Below are 23,496 nucleotides of genomic sequence, written 5' to 3'. Positions count from 1 at the left end.
AAGAGTCTGGGTGCTTTTGTAAATGTATATCAATGATCTAGAACATTCACAAAAATTGTCTTTGTATTTCCAGCACTTACTGATTTCAGCCAGACTGGAAATACTGTACCATGAGAATAGCCTCTCTCATGGTATTTTGATGCTTTTATTCCGAACTAAACCAGAAAGTGCAGATGTATGTAAAAATGACAGAAATAAAATAACCTGAAGTGAACATTCTGAAATCACAATAAAATTTGCTTCAGTGTTAGGATAAAAGGTTTGTTAGTTCTTAACCAAGCAGCCAAATCCTATGGTTACAATTAAGGAAAAATCCCCAGTGCCTGCTAGTTTTGGGGAAATTGTATTTCATCAATATGTCTATAGCGCATAGCAGTGATTCTGTAGCCATCAAATGTATTTTTTTTAAATATGGAGAAAAGACAAGTTTGATCATATAGACTTTTCAACAGGCAAGTGAGGCACCTATTTCTCACATCACAGCTCCACAGCCCAACAATGAGGGTCTGGATGAATAAGATTCAATCCTATTACCTTTAGAGGCCCAAAATCTTTCGTTATGTTTGTGTTATGCAACTGTATACCTTCTACATCATCCCAGTGTTGCCAAAGACCTGCAAATGCTGCTGTTAATCTTCTAAATCCAGGCAATAGCCCTACTGTTATTCAAGATCATCAAAAAACAATAGTGCCATAGGAAGCAGCAGGCCACACAGTTTATCTGTAGCTATAGCCTATTTTCACTTAAAAAAAATCATATTTCTATAGAAGGGGAAATTTGAGACACAAAAATTCAGACACAGCAGTGGGTTTTGAATCCTACCTAAAATTTGGGGTATTTGCATCTTGGCTTTGGTTTGGACTATTTGGGTATGCCTACACAGCCTGCAGAAGCAGGCTTCCCAGTCCAGATCGACAGACTCAGGCTCATGGGGCTTGTGCTACAGTGCTAAGAATTGCTTGTGAAGACATTGCAGATTCAGAAATGTAGGGAGAGGGTTGGGCTTTAGAATCTGAGCGCCAGCCCAAGCTGAAATTTCTAAGTGCTGACTAGACAGCTAGTTTTAGCATGGTAATGCAAGCCCCACAAGCCCCTCAACCTCGGCTGGGAGGCTCGCTGCCTCGGGCTGTGCAGACATCTCCTTATAGAGGTAAGGACTGCATGTAGAATACAGATCTGCATGATAACATCAGATTCATCCAAGCTTTGGAAGAGAGTGGTTAATACTTAGGCTCATCTCTATTGAAAGAAAGAACACACAACCTCATAAGCTGCCCAAATATTTCTTTTTAAAATAGGAAATCTCATCAAAGCTTTACCCAGGCTAACCTGATTACAAAAGAACACTATCAGTCTTAATAAAGAAGGAAAAAACTTAGCTGTTCGTTGTCTCCTGTAATACCTGCTATTCTATAGATGTCTGATGATTTTTCGGTAATAACTAAAATGTTATAGTCTTCATTTTGAAGAGCTGAATTCTTTGAATACAACTGTGAGGCTGTTATTGAAAAGAATAGGGACAACACATGCACATTGGAGTGTTGAATTTGACCCCTACTATAGAACATGTTTTAGTTACATTTTTTCCAGCAGAAAACAGCAACAACAAGAAAGTTAAACAATCATATACATTTATACATATTACTACCACATGTGGAAAGTCCTGACTTGATCTGTTCCTTAAACAACTTAAATCAAGACTCATTGATTCTTTTCACTTTTTTCCCTATAAAGCTGTTTACATCTCTGCCCTTCATGCCATTAGTTCCCCTGTCTTGCCTGTTCTGAATTACCTTCTGTCATTCAGCAGAAGAAACACTAACATGACAGAGACTGATGGTATGACAGCATCTTCAGTTTATTGTGCTATATCAATAATAGAGCATGATGGGGGAAATAGCTTATTCTGTTGAAGCGGAGACAACACAAGTGAAACCACCAGCTTTGTTCCTTTTTAGATCACAGCTTCAAAAACATGACTAGTTGTCATATAAAGTTAGAATGGATAAAGGAATAATTATCAATACTGGATACTTTAGAATTTCAAAATTTTCATCTGCTATCTTACTATTCCACCCTGAGTACTCATCATAACTGAGGCAGTTTCCTTTACAAGACCAGTTTTACCACCCTTCAAAATCTCCAAACACAGGAATATTGGCCTCATAGATGGTAAATGAGGCTCTGTAGCCAAGACAGAATTTGTCTATCATATGTGAAGTAAATCAGACAAGACATACACATATTTTGACACCTTTGTTAAATGTGGTCAAAGTCCAAATAGTTTTCAAAAGCTTAGTGCTCAGAGATTGTTTTGGGTTTCCTGCATGGACTCCAGGTAGGCTTCCTGATTTTTTTTTAATTCCAGTGTGTGGTAGCATGTTATGATTACTTATTTGAGGTGGTCCCTTCTGGAATACATAAGGTGCATGAGATAGTTCCTTAGATTTTTTGAGGTCCTTCTGCAGAGCTATTCAGTATATATGGAGTAGTATGCAGCGGTCACAGAAACATTACATCCATCACACACTCTCCACCATCGAGAGAATAGTTTTGCAGTCCCTGAAATCCAGCCACCATAGTGCAGATAAAGGGGGCACCCTCCTAGTCCTTAATTGTGATGAGTACATCAACAAGGCCAACAGACAACTCTTGGTACCACTTACTAGAAAGAACTCAGAGACCCTCCCCTCAACACACTAGTTCTCACAGGAATTTAAAGATACCATCAAATCCTTCCCCAAACAGCTCCAAGAAAAACACTACAGTCTCATCCCTCACAAACCTTCCTTCCTGCCCAGGGACCTTCTACATGCTTGCTAAGATACACAAACAAGGGAACACCAGCAGACCCATCATAATCTAGCCAGAGCACTCTCACTGAAGGAATATCAGGACACACAGAAACCATTCTCAAAGCACTCACCACACAAAGGGCCAATATCTTCCTCCAAGATATTACCGACTTGCTCCAGAAACTCTACAAAATTAACAACCTCCCCCAGAACAGCATCCTTGCCACCGTAGATGTGACTTCACCATACACCAACATCCCTCATCACGATGGCATTACTGCCTGCTTCAAATTCCTACAAGAAAATGTACAACACTTGGAAATCACACATCTCCAAACTCATCCATTTTATCCTCGCCCAAAACAAATTCCTGTTTAACAACAAACACTTTGTTCAAACAATGGAACCAGTCATAGTTACTAGGATGGCTCCCTATACGCAAACCTCTTCATGGGCCACCTCGAAGAAGCATTTCTGTAAAAATACATAACCAAACCAACGATATAGAAATGTATCTCTGGTTTATTGTTGATTTTGTTGTGCATGATAACATCAATGATATTTTCATCTTCTGGACAGGCAACCTAAACTTCCACATAAACTTCAACAACCACCTCCATCAATCAAACTCTCTCTACAATACATACAACACCAATATCAATTTCCTGGACACCATTATCTGCTTCAATAATTAAATCCTACCAACAGCTATATATAAGAAACCCACAGATCATTATATTTAACCTACACACCTTATCTACATCCTACACATCTTATCTACAATCAGGCACTCAGATACCACAGAATTTGCTCAGAAGAGAAAGACTAGGACACCCACCTAAACACACTTAAACAAGGACACTCCACCAAACAGGTGGATCACATAAAGGAAAGGGACATCCAAATACCCATGAGAACCAATCAATGCAGACAAAATTCTCTGACAACACGCCCCTAGTTGTCACCTACTGCCCTACACAGGAACTATATGGGGTATCCTTAAATAATTACAACCCATACTCAATGGGGACCACATCCTGAAGTAAATCTTTCTCAAACTCCCTCTTATGGCTGTCAATCACTACCTGCGGGTGAACACTTTTCACAAAAGGTAAATCCATGTCTGACCTCTAGTCCTAATCTCAAAGGAATCCTGCATAATGCCTTCAAAAGACAATCCTGGGAATATAAATTTATAACTCTGTTAGACACTAAAAACCATGGACTTAATGAAGACACAGGTTTTATGATTCATTATAACAATTTGTAACACACCTCATTGCCTGCTAACCCTTACTTGCCCACTTCATTTTAAGTGGTCTCCTACAACATGTATGGATCCCTTATATGGATCAATCTGTCCCAACTTGTAATTAGTTCAGACATCCTAGTTATCGTCTGCAGACCAGAGGAACAGCTCTGTGAAGCTTGAAAGCTTGTCCCTTCCCCAACAGAAGTTGGCCCAATAAAAGATATTACCTCACCTACCTTGTTTCTCTTCTACAGTTTATACTTTTTTGACGGGTGAGGGGAAGCAGGAAGCAGCAATCAGGGACTGAGGTTGTTCATTCCTCATTGCTCCTACATGCAGCTTAACAAAAGGAAGGAAGACCTGCTCCTATGGACCTTAGGAGGATTGTAGGAAAATGGGGAGTAGATCAGAATGGCATTTCAGCCTACCTTTGGGCCCCCTGAGGTTAACATGAGCAAATACTAGGAGGTTCAATAGCCCCCACCCTCCCATGTATCATAGGCTTATCAGGAATCTCCCAAACCCCCACAGGCTTAGGAACAGGAGGGCCTGACAAGCCTACCTAGGCTCATCTACGGCTTGAGAGACCCCCAAAGGCTTGGAAGTGGTGGAGGAGGGCTTGGGTGGCTGCCAACAAGCCTCCTGAAGATGAATGGGGGGGGGGGGAAATAACGAGGCCCCTAAGGCTCACAGTGGCTGGAAGTAGGAGACAAGGGTAGGCCCACACCAAGCAATAATTCTGAGGCTTAGAAGGGCTGATGGAGTTCCTAAGGGGCTACCAGGAGCTTATGCACATATCGAGGTAAAGATCAGCTCCTGTGTATCACTATTGTCTGTAGGTGAGTGGCTTTCCCCTGAGGACATTAGTTGTTGCACAGAAGAGGGGCTCTACTCCTTCAGACCTCAGAAATTCCTCCATGGTCTCCTCTTCCCAGTACCAGGGTGGAAAAGCTACCTCAACATTCAAAAGTTTCCTCAACTGCAATTTGAAAGAGAAATAATTTTTCTCCCTATTTTCTTGTTTGTTTTTGAAATCACGAGGTATACAGAGAGACTATGACATTACCTGATAGGGCTTGAAGCAGAATCCGGATCCCGTGCCATCACTGTTCCTATGATTGTCCCCACCTCGATATCTTCATGCGCCTCAAAAAGGTAAGAGGATCTGCTGAAGACAGGAGGTTCATCTCCATCTTCCACAGAGATTTTTACAATTGTAGTATCTTTAAAAGGCCCAAGATAATAAAATTGTGGATCCACATGGATATTCTCAGCCTCCACTTTCAGTGTATATAGTCGTCTGGTCTCATAGTCCAGTGGCTACAGGGAGGGAAAAAGGAGAGAAACTTTATTAAATTACATTGTATGTATTGGCTACATAGGGGAGGTAAGGACATAATTGGCAAATCATCAGCTGATGTAAAATCGTGCAACTCCACAGTGGTTAATGGGAGCTAAAGACACTCAGAACCTCATAGAAAAATCCTGTGAATTGTTTTCTACAGCTCTATAGAATAGGGACCCAGTTCCTTGAGCAACCAAAATATCCATCAAGTTCAGTGGGAATCACCAATTATTATTACTTGTATTACAGTAGCAGCTGCAGCTACGTAGATAGTGTAAATCTTAGAAAATTCCAAAAGTGAAATGTTTTATGAATTGCTATTCTCAAAACAGTTTTTCTGTGCAAATTTGCACCTACAAACTTAGCAATTGTTTGATGAATTTTGCTGATGTTTCACAAACACCATCTGTCGCTGCACCAATTTTGCCATGACCACCCCTTGACCCTTCCTCTACCCATTCGGTGCTAACAGTCAACCCACGACCTGACCTTATTAGGGTATGCCTATGCGATCGGCAGTCCCTTCGGCTCCCACGTCATATATGGGAAACGAAACTTAACTGACCATTATATGGGAAACGAAACTTAACAGCAACCAGGAAACGAAACCTATTGCAAGTATCCCCTGGCCAATCTGGTGCTGGCACAAAGCCCATAAAAGGGGTCTTATCCACGCCCCTGGTTGAGAGCCGTCCCGAACTACCAGCCTGATCACCTGGTCCGGACTCTCCCGCTCCCATGTCCCCCCCCCCCGAGCGCGAATCGTCTGTTAGCCAGCCGAGTTTGAGTTTTTACGTTTATTATGCTGTGTCCTTCTCGCCTGGATGGTAAGGAGTTAACTGTCAGTCTGTGTTGCAGCTTTACATTCCTTCCTCCGTATCAGTCTGTAACTTGTAGTTAACTGTTTGTTGTCTTTTTAAAATTAGTTTGTACCTGGCAGTTAACTGTCTGTTTAAAATCATTCTGTGTCTTGCAGTTAACTGTCAGTTCAAATTCAGTTTATATTGTATAGTAATTGTCTGTTTCATATTCTATTGTATTAGTCTAGAAATGGTTAAAAATCTATATTATTCCTGTTGTTTTATAATACAATTCATTTAGTCATTAATCGACTCATTATTGACTCTCGGGGACCATTAACCTGTCGGAACACAATCGAATCCTACAAGCATTCCACACATAGACTTTTCCATTGAAGTGAATGGGAATTGTGTTTGTGGAACTACTGCAGGATCAGGGCCATAATGTCAAATTTCATCAGGAAACATTTGCAGGAAGATGAACGTAGATGAACACGATGTGTTGGAAGAGAGTAAGTGGCTTTTGTAAAGGGGAATCATTCCACCCCAATCTATTAGAATTCTTTGAGGGAGTCAACAGACATATGGACAATAGTGATCCACTGGATGTAGCATACTTGGACTTTCAGAAAGCCTTTGACAGGATCCCTCCTCAAAGGCTCTGAAGCAAAGTAAGCAGTTGTGGGATCAGAGAGAGAGTCCTCTCATGGATGAGTAACTGATTAAAAGATAAGAAACAAAGGGTAAGAATAAATGGTCAGTTTTCACAGTGGCAAGAGGTAAATAGTACAGTTCACCAAGGATCTGTACTGGGACTAGAGCTGTTTCTGGAAAAAGGGATACAGAATGAAGTGGCAAAGTTTGGAGATAATACAAAATTACTAGAGATAATTAAGTTCAAATCTGACTGAAGAGTTACAAAGAGATCTCACAAAACTGGGTCACTGGGCAACAAAATTGCAGATAAAATTCAGTGTTGATGAATGCAAAGTAATGCACATTGGAAACATAATTCCAATTATACATACAAAAATGATGTGGTCTAAATTAGCTGTTACCACTCAAGAAAGAGATGTTGGAGTTATTGTGGATAGTTCTCTGAAAACATCTGCTCAAGTGCAGCAGCAATCAAAAAAGCTAACAGAATGGTCTATAAGTCATTAATGGCATTGAGCAAGCGAATAAGGGAGTGTTATATACCCCTTCGCACATAACACAAGAACCAGGCATAACCCAATGAAATTAATAGGCAGAAGTTTTAAAACAAACTTAGGGAAGTACTATGTCAAGGTCTGGAACTTGTTATCAGGGAAAGTTGTGAAGGTCAAAAGTATAACTGGGTTAAAAAAAAAGAATTAGATAAGTTCACAGAGGATATGTTCATCAATGGCTGTTTGCAAAAGATGATCAGGGATAGAACCACACGGTCTGGGTGTCCCTGAAACTCTGCCTGCACAAAGCTGGGACTTGGACAATGGGGTGGATCACTTGATAATTGCCTGGCTCTCTTCGTGTCCTCTGAAGCATTTGGCATCATCCACTTCGGAAGACAGAATACTGGGCTGGATGGACCATTGGTCTGACTAAATGTGGGCATTTTTATGTCGGAAAGTCATGCACATACAATAGCCTGAGTTTCATTGTTTAAAGACAAATAAATTTATACAGACCTAATCCACCAGGTGTAATTTTGAAAAAAAAAATTCTGAACAACTAAAGATTTAAAACTTTAGTGGGGAAAAAAATCAGTGCTTAATCTTGCTCATTTTCATTGAATTTCATGAATCCAAGATCAGAGAATTTTTTGAAAAATAGATTTGACATTTTGTCAGCAGTTACTTTTAAAATGAAAAGAGGAAGGGTTCAGGGTTATAATTAGAATCCAATTTGGGTAGACAAGAAACTCCATTCCTCAATTTCTCTGTGACTGTCACAGATGAAAAGTGGTAGCTAATTAATGATATATAGAATGAGCAGGCTGAGAATTTACCTGTGTGACAGCAGAGCAGACTTCATTAGCTCAAACAAAATAACAGGGAGATATCAAACTGATGATTTTCACTTATCAAAATGGATTCTAGGGATATTTAAAATTTTCCCCCCTAAAACTATTACAATAAAATTAGTGTTCATAAAAAATGCCAGAGTGACAACTTGGGGACTTAAAATGTTCTATATATCAGCAGAAGAGGTACTGTACGGGGAATGGAAACTTTCCTATGCAATGCTCCACCTTGTTATGAAGAGAAGGCAGAGCAGAAGGAAGAGTAATTATGTCTCCAAGCCCATTCTCAATGCCTTTTAACTGAGACTGCCATTGAAGATACCAATTGAAATGGAGAAATTTGTCCACTAGAAACTGAAACTCAGACATGGCTATCTGATACTAATAATTAGTAGCGTCCAATGATGCAAGGTGGGAATGAACCCATCAGTTTGAAGTGAAAGGCCTTCTGGCTCATTACTAAATCCCCTGAGCAATGTAATCCACCACATATATGATTTTAAACCCCAAATAAAAACAAAATACCTAAACAAGTGCTTACCTTTCAGTATCTAAAGCCAAGTCTTCAGTACAGATGTGTAGCAGTGTAAATACGTCACTCAGAAGTGTGAAAAAGCCTCACCACTGAGAGACATAGTTATATGACCTAACCCACCTGTGTAGACAGTACTACATCAATGGGACAGCTTCTCCCATCAACACAGCTGCCATCTCTTGTGGAGGTGGATTAACTACACTGACAGAAACAGCTCTCCTACTGGTGTAGTGGCATCACTACTAAAGAGCTACAGTGGCAAAGCTGCACCAAGTCGTATGACCCCACTGCAGGGGCTGAAGAAGTTAACCTTGCCTATGTTACTATCAAGTGGTGATAAGATTCTAGTTAAGATGACATGCATGTGGATTGTTCATTGTTTTAATTTTTTTTTTTTTTTTTTTTTTTTTTTGCTGTAATGTTTTGTTCCTACTACTGTGATAAACAGTACTTTGCTGATAAGAAGGCCATCTGCTCACTATCTAAATAAAGACTCCTAAAGGGAAGAACTGCAAGTGCTTGAGCTCAGTCGAGCCTGCAGGGTAATAAAAGTTTATATCCAGGGTACTGTAGCCCAGGGCCTGGTCTAGGAGTGGGAGAAATTGTGAAATTCCACCCTGAGATGTGTCAGATACCTGACATCTTAGGGAATCCACTTGGGGAGACCAAAAAGAGGACAGAGGTCCAGCTAGCCCTGTAACTATAACAGTATTCATCATTTTTTGTTCTCCTTTTTAAAAAGTTTGAGTGGTCTAATCAGAGCATGAACAAAACCACACAACTACGTGACTTAGACGGCTAAAATGAATAATGAACAGCAAAATAGTCAAAATCAACCATGTACGAACAATCAGAGGCTTAAATTTGTTCCCAGAAACTCTTAGCGAATACTTTTATGTAAAACAAATACATTCACAGAAACCAGGAGGGCCTCATGAACACTTCTGAAACAGGTGGAAAAATTGAGCTTCTATTTACTATCAGCAAATTGATTTGCAACAAGCCAACTCTACCACCAATACAAACCAAACAAATTTAGGACTGATCCATAATCCTTACACAAGAATAAGAATACTATGAGTTTATGCCTTGTTCAAAGAGTCACAAGCTCCAGCAACAACTTGTGCTAGTTTCATTAAAAGCAAAATATTTTTGGCTCATTTATGAATGTATGTGCTCTGCAGCACTGGAGGAAGAGGAACACTCCAGGAAATATGGAATTCTTAATGCTTCTGCAGTCTTGGAGAAAATGGTGTGCAGCAATGATGACCTGATCACAACACTGGACTAAACAAGGCATGTATGCACAAACATAACAATGTCTTTCACACATTTTCACTGTGACGACACACAGCTGAAACTAAGGGTAAGTCTACACTTGAAATGCAACAACTGTGCTGCTATAGTGTGGACACTTACTACAGCGATGGAAGGTGTTCTTTCATTACCGTAGTAAATCCTCCTCTCCAAGATGTGGTACCTCAGTCAACTTCTGTTGAATTCTTCTTTTGAGTGACCCGTGTCAACACCAGGCTTAGGTTCGCATAACTACATCACACAAGGCACAAATTTTTATAGCCCTGCGCAAGGTAGTTAAGCCGATCTAACTTTGTGATGTAGAAAAGCACTAAGAAATCCACAGTGCTGTAGCTGTGGTTAGGCATTCAAACTGTTCTAGGCCTTTTAGAAAATCACACCCTCTTAAGCTGCTGCTATAACTCTGTAGAGGTTGCGTGCTACAAGAGCCTGGCTGGCAGTTACTGACCATGATGCTCTTGCCGTCTGATACTACAGTTATCAAAAGAGAGTTACTGTGCACTTGTATCTTAGATACAACAGTATTTCTCTGTACTATACCACTGCAGTATTTCCCTGTGAAATACACTGAAATCTGTTTCTAGTGCCTAGTGAAAAATTTGTTCGATGGATATCAAACAAACTTGTATTAAAATCAGCGATATTAGTGTCAGCATACTGGAGATGGCCCTTAATACATCTACCTCTCAGTGATATCTCAAACTCCAATTATTTCCTGTTCTAAGTACAGGGAAACAGTACAATCTCTAAGCTACAGCTGTGTGGTAATTCTTGCAATTGTTGAGCTTTTAAGGGAGGTCATAATATGATCTATTTTTTTCCCCCTATATGTGTCCGATATATATTGGGATTTGCATCAGTTCTCAACACCAAAACCATTCAGTGGTCATTACTGATTATAGACACCTTTCGCACAGTTATGATGCCTTCCTGTGTGTCCTTCTGTGTCACAATGTCAAACATATCTGTTCCGTCACCATCAATAATTCTGTATTCCATTTCTGCATTTTTTCCAGTGTCAGCATCAGTGGCTTTAACACTGCCAATGGCAGTGCCAACTGGGGATGATTCTGGAATGCGGAGGTGGATGGTGTCTGAAATAGAAAAGAAGCGGAACAAGTTAAGAGATGCACAACCACTTTTAGAAATAGTGCATCATGATAGTCTTTAATGACATTACTATATACTCTTTGTTATGATGGACCCCTGCTTCATTCAGTACAGAGGCTGGACAGTGAATGAGGCAGAGGGATAGTAAGAAGGGAAAAGTTCAAGTAGAGGGCAGATCAGGATTCTATTCCTGGCTCTGCCATAGACTTCCTATGTCATGTTAGGCAAAATCTATATAAATGGATACAGATAATGATGATGAATTAAAGGCAAACTTAATTCTGACATTTTCTAATACATGCATGCTTGACTTTACAACCTTAGTGTCTTTTAATGTAATATTACATACTGTTGGTACTTTTCAGATACTAATAATCACTCTACTATATGACTAAATATACAAAATATTCAATCATGCTCCTTAGAATGAGATGTATTTTTTATAGACACAGGATACTCCTTTTTCGTGTGTCCCACATACATTTTATTTCACTTATTCCTGTATACATAGCTATAGCCTTGGAAACTCACAAATGTAATTCTTTCCTTTGATTAATCATGTTATTTTTTCCCCTTAAAATTTTTATTTATTGCTCATTATCTAAAAATTTCTGTTAATTTTTAAAGCATTATTAAATGATAGTATAATTTCATTGTTACACGTTACTTTATGCCTAATACTAAAAGAGCTGTAATCGTAAAATACCCAATTGCAAAATGACATGTAATTCTAAGACACAAAATTGACCTATTTTAAATTTTTTATAATTGAGTGGCAAACACTTTCCAGATTCTAAATACCAAGGCTGTTATCCTGACTGAGCTCCTTGAAGAAGGGATTGTTTTTTAGTTAATTTTTAAATTTACCTTGATGCCACAGAAAAATTAAAATAGAATCAATACTATTTCTTTATGAGGTCACATTATCTAAGAGAAAACCAGAAAGTGTTTAAGGATCACCACTATACAAGGAAAGGAGGTGAACAGGTCACCCAAAGGTGCATACCCAGTAACACAGTGATGTCTTACCCCATAGTGGGGCATGGATTCAGAGGGCAGGATGCAAAGGGGCTTGTTGATAAGATGTATCCTAATAAATTAGCAATCCCACTTCCTGAAATATTTTGGATTTTTCCTCTAGGTGTTTCATGCAAATACAAACATTTCTTAGTTTAAGAAATCTGACTGCATTACAGGAGTAAGTAGTTTATCATTGCTTGTTTTGTCTATATGTAGTTTATATTAATTACTAATGGGGGAACCTCAAAGGATTGGAGCTTCAGTTCAGGAAAGCATCCAAAAGTTCACATGCTTATCCAAACCTCTTGAAATCTCACCTAACCCCGCTCTAAAAACAAGTCCATGATCATCTCCCATCCCTTAATCATGTCCCATTTAGGTCCACTGCTCCTTTTGTTAATATTGTTGCAGAATGCTTCAGAATTCTGAAATGGGAAAAACTGACTTAGGCACATCAGACTGGAAATCTAATTTCTGCAGGACTGCGTGATGGTGATGCATTCCAAGCAAGCAGGATCATTAAGGGAGCTAGTGGTGGACATGTTCCCCCAAAGCAAGGCATAAGAAGAACTGGGAAGGCCACTGGCAACCTTCTTTTGTCAATAAAGCTGCAGGAAGACCTAGGCAAGTCACTTGGTGATTGCTCCTGATACCTAACAGAATTAAAATACGGCATTGCAAAGAGAGAGGTGGACTCCTTTTGAGGAGATCCATATCAAGGAAGTTCTCTGGTTCATTTCGGGGATAGGACTGAGTTTCAGGCTCATTCTTATTTTTAGGAACTAATTTATCTAGTTTACATAGTGTTTGCCCAGTGTAATTTAAACTTTCACATTTTACATTGGTTTTAGACTGTGCCACTTAGTGAAAGGCCATCAATCACCACACCAAAGACAGACGCTAAGTCAAATTACATTCCTCATAGATTCACGGGGTTCATAGATACATTTTCATAGATTCACACAGCAGTGACTCAGTATTGTATCACCAAAATGCACTTAGTTCTGTTTATTAATATCAGTTTCTTGACACTCTTGCACCTCAGTCATTTCAGCTCCATGATTTAGCTCATGTTCTCTTTGTCATTTTCATTACCCATCTGTAATATTAAAATCTGTGTACTTTGCTACATTAGTACATAATCTCGCTATAATCTGTTAATGGTTCAAAATATGAAAAAACATCCTACTGCTCATATATATAACATAAATATTTATTCAGTGCTGTGAGAGACCGTGAGGAAAGACCATATGTCCCATAACGTTTCACGAGACAGTACACATGAAGGGGAAGAATTAAGGATGCCATGGCAACATTTAGTCTCATTTTCCATATTCTTAGGTGTTTAAAACAAACTATAGAAGTGATTTCAATTTTTAATTTTTTTTCACACACACACACTCTCTCTCTCTCTCTAATTGTTTTTCTTTTTAGAATCTGAAAATGCTTAATGGTGCCTGAGAAACTCTCTTTGAATTTTGTTCTGCACTGCCATTAACACATGGAAAAAAGCCCCAAAGCCAGACCACAAGGCCACTACTTTGAATCCCTCTGCAAGACCCACTTCTTAATGCCTGTAGTACATTGGCCAACAGATAATGGATCATTTGAAGAGCTGTTTGGGGTGGGGGAGATGGATGGAACTAATGAGATATTTGTATATCATTCTGACCACTTCGTTTTTATGATCTGCCTAGGCACTTATATATCCCTGATCACCACAGTATCAGACCACTCCTCTCCCTCTGCCTTTTTTGTTTTGTTTTATATTTTAAGTTCTTTGGGATATGAATTCACTATGGGTTAGATTGTGCCTTCAGGCACAACTCTGAGCAAAAGGTGGAGCATGAATGGCAACACCCTGGCTTATATAGCCTTGTCAGGCACTAAGCCTCAGAGACCAGTCTGAGACTCCTCTTCCTCCTTGTTTTGGGGGGTGGGGTGGGGGTGGTGGTAAACAATTTACTGTGTGCCAGTATCAGTAGCAAATTAGGGGACACCTGCATCCACTCAGCTGTGATAGCCAGTATGCTTAGAGGTGAGAGGGGGAGGGAATAGGAGGAGCAAGAGGGAAAAACTAGGGCTTCACCCACTCCTTGTCCGGTATGTTGTGGGGGGGAATAGTGGGCAGGGCACATCCACTTACTCCTGCATATCCAGACCCATTTGGCCTGCACAAGGGAGTAAGTGTGTCGGCTATAGCACAGTTTATCATTGCTTGCCTATTAACCCTTGTAAAGTACCATTGCTTGCTATACCTATGTTCAATCAGAACAACCTGGGATGTAAATTACAGGGGGAAAAGATCTGTCAATTGCACTAGCTTTGTGAGTCCAGAGAACCCAAAGAAATTAGCTATATTGTTTTTAGCAACTAGGATGATCCCAAAACAAAACTCCACTTCCGAATACAACTAAAGGTAGGGAAAGTTTATGTACAGATCCAAACATGACTCTTGTGTTCCCTTCTCACCTTATGATTCTATGATTGTGGCTCAAGTCCATTTCCTGAACAACGGCAGCAGCCGTACAACCCTTAGTGTTACACATCTGACCAACAGTGGGGGATCCTGCTCCCAAAGTGACAGTTATCTGCTTGTGGATACTCCATGGGCAAAAATAGGCTAATATATAATGTATAATAAGGGAGTGATTTACATAAGTGCCTATGGGATAAGGAGCAAAAGGCCCATTGAAAGTCACAAGTCCCATTGATTTCTAAATTCAATTGTGCACATAGGAGCTGGCTAATGCTACTGAATTTGTACTGGATAGTCTTGCTTGTAAATATTACATTGGGATCAGAGGTAGAATTGTCTAACTACACTTGCATCATCTTGTAACCAGACAGAATGAGCTTTAGCTAAAGCCTTAGTAGTAACCGATGTTCCCAATAACGAGATGAGCACTTGAGAAATTGTGCATGAGCTCTCAGAGAAATGGCCTGGGATTTCTGAGATGTTCATGTTTCTCTAAATGTTCCACAAAAGGATGCTCTTGCACAATGAGTTTTCTGACATGCAGCTGGTCGTTGCATCATGGTTAGTTATGTCAAAATCACAACCAAACCAAAATGCTAGATTTGTTCACAGCTCTAAATTCAGTTCTCTAAGGGACACATTTTCTAAAAGCTTAACTGAGAAGCTTATCAGTGAAACCTATCAGTGAAATAATTTGCTGGGATATGTAATGATAATAAATACTGGTTAGTTACAATCAAAACAGAACACAAAAAATGAAGTTATGCATTTCATTTTTCACATGCTTCTAATTAGTTCTTTATATTCTTTACGTTCAACTATTCTAGGATAAGACATCTTTCTTTTCCATCACAAAATGCATGTTTTCCCTGTCAAAAATCAGAAATGGCTTGATATACTGAAGTGGTACATACTGACTCCAAATCCTTGGTTGCGCTTAAGTTACTTATGCCACAAAGTGACCCTAAAGCCACCTTAACTGGACATTCCCCTCCAGCATATGGTGATCCTCATGTTCCTACTCCATCCTTCTTCCCTATAGATGGGAAAAGGGGTATGGCTAGGGCATTCGAGCACATTGGTGTTCCCAACCTCCCAGATCCAAGTCCTTGTGGCTGTTATCAAGTTGCTCTAATTTATACCCTGGGACCAACACCTGTTTCCTCTATGACTGGATACCCTTTGTGCTCCCAATTGAGCTGGACCAAATGCCCTATGCTTGCAGCTGATGATTGGGCTCACTGGTATTAACAGAGATCAGTTCTCTGAAGTATCTGCAGTAAACACTCCACAACTGATATCAGTGTGGTCTACACTGGTTTCAAAAAACAGATTTTTATCTAATGAATTTATGAATCTAGTGAGACTGTACAACTCACGAATCTGAAAAAAAAAGTCTGATTAATATGACAGATTTATGATTATAAATTCATTAACCTAGTAAGAGATTGACAATTTCATTAAGCTCATAGACATATGATGAAGTCAGGAATCATTTTAATGTTTATTTGCAAGTTTTAAATGCAATTTAAAGAGTTTTTTAAAAATCAATACTACGTTAGTAGTGTCACGAATCTGGCAAGTTTTCAATCAGTGTCATGAATGCTTTAAGGTTTGTGTGTCTGGTATAATGTACTCCATGTATATTGAAGCAGTGGGAGGTGTCAGTAGAAAGTGGGGGATAGAGACCATACGAATATCCCCAACTACAAAGTAAAACAGTAAAAATGTGCTGTAGATGAAGGGCTTTGTAATCATTTCCATTTGAAGTGAACGGAAAAATGCCCATCAACCTTTCTTGGAGTTGGATCAGGCACTAAGTGAATACAATGAATATAAAGCTAAAAAGTCAGATAAGTATTGAATGAAGAAGTCTCTTACAGCAGGTCTGTAAAGTCTACTCAGACACTCAAGCCAACAGTCTGACTCTTGCTTAAAAAATCCCAAAGTAATATACAGAAATAAGCAGCTGCATCTATATTGCTGCATATATACTGTACTAAATAAAATTGCTGATGCCAATCTGTGAGGCTTTTGCCCTGCAGTTTCCAGTGCAGACAGCACCTACAATGGTCTTCTGCAGTAGTCTGCAAAACTTCTGACAGCAGCAGGTTGTAATACTTTCATCCACAAAGAATCAGAGGTGCCATGATCCTGTATGAGCAATGTGCATCTACAGAGACGTTAACATATCAAAAGAATAGCCATGGAAAAGGGAAGGTAGATCAAAAGTGACAGGTGAGTGGCAAATTCTATCCAGGGGAATTAATTGTAAGTACCCGGAGCTGTCCTTGATTTATCTATTTTGAATTTACAGATTAAGTTACTTCTCAATATAGTCACATGCTGTTAAATACAAACAAGAGACAAATAGCTACATAGTAACTGCAGTGTTAGTAGAGAATTTAGAAGAACACACTGCATGTTATTTTATAACATGCTGCAGGCAGAGGTACTGGACCTGATTCTCCTGCATCAGTAGAGAATTTAGATGCAAATCTGCAATCTCAAAAGCAGGGGAGCTTTGTCCTGGACTGGCAGGAAAAAGGGGCAGTGGTTCCTTTATGGGTTCCCTCTCCCTTGAGGGTTGGGAAGGGAACGGCCAAAAGGGGCTGAAGGAATGACCTATTTGTGGGTGGGCAAAGTAGGGCCCAAGGAAGCAATTGGTCCCTGAGGGTGGGGGCGTGGGCAGCCAAACTAATTGCTGGTGCCTCCTTGTGGCAGATATGTAGTGCAGGCATTCATTACACAGGGGATACAGTTCCCTGATCGAAAGGAGTTGGAGGTGGACTTAAGGGAAGACATCCTGTAAAGAAGCTGGGGGAATGGGGCTCCTAATATCTGGTACAGCAAGGAGATAACCCACTTTCACCAGCCCCACCACTGAGATCTCAACAACAGGCTGGGAACAAGCTGTGGAACGGTGGGTGGGTGGGGCATGAAGTGCAAATGATTAAGGCAGGAATCATGACCTGCACTGTACAAGTTATTGCTTGATGGTTCCCAGAGGAGTTTAGCTAATAAAGTTGTGGCCTAATTAAACCACATCACTTGCATTTTGTCTTTCTTCCTGCATGTCCAGGACAATTATGCACTGCATGCTATTTCATAATGAACTTGCTGAAGTCAGAGACAGTGGGCCTGATTCTCCTCTGCTGTACAGTGGAAATCAGGAATAACTTTACTGAAGTCAATAGAGTTGCACCAGGGTAAAAGTAGAGGAAGAGAAGAATGGGAAACATTTGCTATTACAGAATCTTGGGCACTTTATAAATGTTCTGGCTGCGATATATGCAGAATATGTTAAATATACGTAGTAAAATGTTCACCTGCATAAACCATCCTACCACAAAGAATATTCAAGGAACTGGGACTCATTTTGCACCCAGTTTCCTCCAGCTGTTTAAATTCTAAGAAGTTTGCGATATGAAAGAGTCTAACAATTCCAGGTTACATAAATAGAGGCTAATAATGGTTTTCTATTTTAGTTCAAGGCTATGAAGGCTTGAAAGCTGTAATATCACAAAAAAGGTTAAAAAGCAGTATAAAGTGCTTTGATAAGCTTAAGCTGTCAAAAACAGTGATGTTAAATGCCAGTCACTTTCACTTTGGGAGGTTCTCTGCATATCAGCTTTTTATAGCTGTGTCTATACAAATACAGATCTGCCTGGATTTCCTTCATGTAATTCCTCCCCAGAGCTGTGGTCTTCATGATTAAATGTTTAAGCAGGAACTACAATGCACCTATTTCCTCCTTGCTAAAATTAATACGTTTTGTTTTCCAGTAAGAATAAAAAAAAAAAAGTTAATCCATAGGTAACAGGTAAGAAAGAATTGCTCTAATGCTCTTATGGTCCTGCCCCACTCCCCCAAATAATCCTGAAAGGTATCCCAGTTTTCTGTTGTTATATTTGATCATGTAACCATTTCCCTGAACAAAGGAGTACTGTAACATTTAATTTTCTACTTTAATAACAGTGAATAAATCTGTACATAAGCTTTTTGTTCATGTGTACCCCATAATCTAGATTTACTTTAAATTAAACCAGATGGCGATTGCTTAACTCTTTAATTCTGAAGCTTTTGTAGTGCAGGAGGACTATTAAATGTAGCTTACTCTGGGGGAATCGCGGCGGATTGTCATTGACATCAGTCAGTGTGATGTTCACCGTGGTGGTCCCTGATAATCCACCCATCTGGCCTCCCATGTCTTTTGCCTGGATAACCACTTGGTACTGCTCCCTGTTTTCTCTGTTCATGTTTGGCAAAGCAGTCCTGATGATGCCTTTAAGAAAACACGCAAGCAGTTGTTATTCATCCCTGCATTTTTGATATGCACAGTACCATGATACTGAGTCTTTTTCAATCCATCTTTATAACATATTTTTCAAGTGTGCATCCACTATCAGTGCGATTTAATTATCTGTGTATCACTGTAAACAGTCTTCAATACAGCTTCTCTCTATGTAAAATTATAGAAACAAACATTAGTACTACATTACTACTGTTTTGTCCATTTTCTAGTTCCTAACCAAAACAATACAAGTTACTTACGCTTTATTTAGGTAGCTGTAATATAGATAGATTTCGTATTTATTACATAGATTGTAAGTTATTAAAACACAGCAAGTAAGAAACAATGTAGCACTTCACTGCTTGACTTTGTACAAATCTGCCCTATTTGTGGTGAGTTTTCTAGAATAAGAAAGAAAACCACCCAGCTTGTGGTAGATGAAAACAATATCATTTTTCTGACCTGTTTCTGGCTCCACGGAGAAATATGGCTGTCCCTGAAGTATGCTATAGATGACACGGGCACTGTTTCCATATGAAGGGTCATCGGCATCAGTAGCTGTGACTTGCACCACAGAAGTACCTGGAGTATCCAAATTCAGCTTAGTTCTGCATGGTACCAGAAGGAGGAGCAAAAGCACTGGTTTTCATTCAAGCAAACCCCATTGAAATCTTCATTGATTCCTGCATCACAGGGACCTCAGTTTGTTCATCTACATATAAACTTGTGGTCAATTTTTTAAAATGTATTTACTTACTCAAGTTTAAGAATATAGTACTAAGCAGTTTGGAACTTGCTTTCTTGAATCTGAATATATGATCAGAACCCAGTTAGTAGTGTGAAACCAGAACAGCAGCAAAGTTTCACATATATCCTTATATGATTATTACTGGCTAATAACCACTGTTCTCTTTCAGGTTTTTGAATATTTAAAAAGTGTCTGTCTTTCAATGACACCAGATTGTCCAATAAATCTTTCTGTGCAGTATTGTCAATGCATTATATAAACAAAGACCCCAGGAATATTAAAAGGACAGCAGATTGAATAGTTCATCCAGTCTGCACTTCTCGCCCTGGTGAGAAGAAGGAGATATAAGCCACCACTCCCTCTCCACTGTAAAAGGGGAAAAACAAATAAATATTACATACATACATTTTTACCTAAAATATATATTTTGAAATGCCTTAATTTTTTACACTTCATGAAATAGCACAGCTATTTCAAAATTTTCTGGGAAATTATCCCTCCTCAAACCCTTCAACCACCTTCACTATTACTTGTTTTTGCAGCAGTACTGATTCCCGTCCTGCTCAATTCTAAATGATGGCACTTATAGTGATAGTAAGTATCACAATTGTTTCTTGTCTATTGTAGCTCCATATACTGTTCACACACATACTTTTGCTTCTCTTTTTTCTATATTCTTAAAGAATCAGCTACCACCATGGTATCTCCCTGTTTGGCAAGCTATCGGATTTCTAGGGGACAGGAAGTCCTTCAAATTCATGTCTTCTCTTGCCCCAGTTATCTTCCCTCTGTTGCATACTCTCACCACATCACTGCATAATATTGACACCTGCGACACCAGCAACCAGAATCAGTTTTCTGTCCCTTCTCATCTGATCGATAGTAATTCTGATTCTAAAAGCAATTGTCACAGCAGGGCGTATGGGGCTACAGGCTACACTGTTTCTTTGCTTGAAGCTGGATTCTGTAAGATGCTAAGCACTCTAGTCCTGACACAGCAAATTACTTAAGCAAATGATTAACTTTAAGCACGTGAGTAGTCCTGCTAGCATCAATGGGGCTATTAAGCACATCCATAAGTGCTTTGCTGGACCACGGCTAGAGAGCTCAGCATCTTGCAGAATTCAGTCCCAATAGAGCAAACAAGAAATGACTGAGAAAGAAGTATTTCTAAAATAAGGCAAGAGAGTGTTGGGGGGACAGGAGAGTGTTTTCTGCTTTTGTTATGTTGAAGTTTATAGGAAAACTTAAAAAAATAGAATGCAGAATTCTTTTAAGAAAATGAAGTTGGGAATAGAAATCATAGAAAAATGGCTGCACATGGAGACTGGTGAAATAGAAGATAATCATCTGGAATACCTTGTTATACTAATGACTGCTAAAGACCATGTCCACTTGAGGCAGAAAACTGAAAATATGGTACATGCTTTGAAATATACTAATGTACAGATTTCCTTAGTGACACTTAAAAATATCCAGCTCATCTTGGAAACTGATGAAAGGTAGTGCTGTTCTTTTAGAGACGGCACATTTTTAATCCTGTAAATCAAGAAGAGAGCTGCATGTGCCCCCAGATGATGGAAGGCATTGGAACAGAGAGTGACTCAGTTGTTTGTGACAGTATTACCACTTTTGGTTCAGAGTAGATGTTGGGGGGTGCAGTGCACATAATTTCAGACACAGGAGAAAAAGTTAAGTTTTGAAACTCTGAGCCTGCAATTCATTATGTGGGGATGGACTGATGAACCTGCAAGCAACAAACCTGCAGGGCTTATGGTCCTGTTCCCAAACAGTGTAAGAAGTATTGCACGCATAAGACAAAGGTAATAAATGACAATCCCTACAGCATCAATGCAAGTGATACATTAACGAATAGCAGGAGTCAAGCCTCAGATGCAATGCATAGCTCATTCTCTGCCTTTTTCCTGCTCCCTTTTTCTTACTCTTTGCATTCGCAAATAAGGGAGTGCTCGCAAAGGGGCTTGGCATATAGTAACATGATGCATGGAAGCTTCTGTCTAGTGCTTAATTTGTGCTGGAGCACAACTTTGCACACTCCTCCATGCACAATGGAAGGACTTGCAAGACCATGTGTTACACAATGGTGTAAAGTACATTATTCAGTGGAGAGAAAGATCTTTAAACTCCCCATTTATGCAAGGTGATATCTGTTCTTCCTCTTTAAGCAGCAGCTTATAGATTTAGTAGCTGAATTATCTCTCTTTGTTTTCTGTTAAGTGCTGGGTGAAATTGTAGGGGCTTATATATACATGTGGTTTATACACACCAATTAGCAGCATTTATTAAAAGGAAGTCAAATGTGTTGCAGCTGGATTCTTTTCCTGTTCCTACCAAAACTGAAACAGATCTGTCATAGTTCTCTCTGGAGGGTAATTTGGAGTAAAAATTGGAAAATATGTTTAAGGTTTCTGAATCCTTAGCAGAACTGGACCTTTGAGTGTTATTTGATTGAATTTCGAAGGGCAATAAGACTCTGGATATTGGATAATATTTCTTCCTCCTATATGATGATCTACTTTTATTTTGTTTTATGGTATGAATGCTGATGAGAGAATTAAATTAATGGACACTGAAGTGAAGTTACAGTAAAAAGGTCCACTTCTCTTTATGCATTTTTCTTTTCAGTCGCATGTGAATACTCTACATACCTCTTCAGGGCTTTGCAACCTTAATGACTGAGGGGAAAGTTGATGCTCAGTGTTTTCTTACATATAAAAAGAATTCAGCAAAAAATGTGAAGAATTATTATTATGCCCTTCCTTATAATTAATATATTTAAGATTACAAAGCAACTTTAAAGATGCAGAAGTACAAATATTTGAAATTGGCAAATGTTCTACATTTTTTGCCATGCTTCTAAAGAAATAGAGCTTTCTAAGTAACATGACATTTATTGCTTTAACTTCAGTTCTTGATTATTTGTTGTTAATTTAATGTTAATTCTTAATGGCTTGTTGTAAACTATTAAAAAAAAAATCAAGATTGCATGCCTTTCTGGAAGACATGCTTTAGTTAAACACCAGTTGTTTGGCTCAGTACAGAACTAAATGGGTGAAATTATATGTATTCCCGTATTATACAGGAAATCAGACGAGATAATCTGTTGGTTCCATCTTTAAACATCTATTTTTTTTCTTCTGGACTTTATAACATGCCTCTCTGAGAGCTATGCTCCACCAGTTGTGTTTCTCTAGGTGCACAGACAACATCTGACTGCATTTTCATTTGAAGCCACACCACACTAAGCACGGAATAAATAATTTTCTATATCCTTCCCTCTACTTTTGTCATCTCTTTGTCTGCAGTGACCACCACTGCAAAGTGTCTCCAGTGCAGTTTCACAAGGAAAGTCTACGCTGCAAGTCTGAGCAAACCTCCTAGTCCAGGTAGCCCAATTTGTACGCTAAAAACAGCAGTGTGGACACTGTGGAACCAGCTGAGGATTGGGTTAGTCACTCAAGTTCAGACCTCGGGGGTTGGGCAGGCTTGAGACCCTGAGCTGCCGCTCAACCTGTAATGTCCACATTGCTATTTTGAACACACTGGCTTGAGCTGAGCTAGCTCAAGTCTGTGTACTCGGGCTGGGAAGCATGCGCCCATCTGCAGTGGGGACAAACAAACACAGGCTTCTTCTGAAAGCTACAAATTTGATCCTGCTCCCGTTGAAATCAATGGGAACAGGCCGGGGCTTGGCATCAATTATCTCATTACCAGATGGTGTCATGCTGAGGGCAATGTGGAGCCACATCACCCAGGGTGGGGAGTCAGGGCTTG

At 39.4% G+C, this 23,496-nt stretch overlaps 1 protein-coding gene across 24 annotated transcripts in view; it reads right to left on the bottom strand.

The window, feature by feature from the left end:
• The window catches only part of LOC137167385 (cadherin-10), a 210,421-nt gene that overhangs the window by 21,677 nt on the left and 165,248 nt on the right, over positions 1–23,496 (bottom strand). For 23 of the 24 annotated variants that reach the window (XM_067569540.1, XM_067569660.1, XM_067569566.1 and 20 more), the window contains 4 exons: positions 19,416–19,535; positions 18,777–18,944; positions 10,957–11,144; positions 5,115–5,368 (listed from right to left, as the gene is read on the bottom strand). In XM_067569540.1, coding sequence (XP_067425641.1) covers positions 5,115–5,368; positions 10,957–11,144; positions 18,777–18,944; positions 19,416–19,535 — 730 coding nt within the window. Of the gene's footprint in view, positions 1–5,114; positions 5,369–10,956; positions 11,145–18,776; positions 18,945–19,415; positions 19,536–23,496 lie in introns of those variants that run through there. The other variant, XM_067569704.1, reaches the window with a different exon arrangement.

This window comes from Emydura macquarii, unplaced genomic scaffold (assembly GCF_026122565.2).
Source record: "Emydura macquarii macquarii isolate MOO-44397 ecotype Brisbane River unplaced genomic scaffold, CSIRO-AGI_Emac_v2 contig_320, whole genome shotgun sequence".
Classification (NCBI taxonomy): Eukaryota; Metazoa; Chordata; order Testudines; family Chelidae; genus Emydura; species Emydura macquarii.
This window is presented reverse-complemented; position numbering and strand designations above follow the sequence as displayed.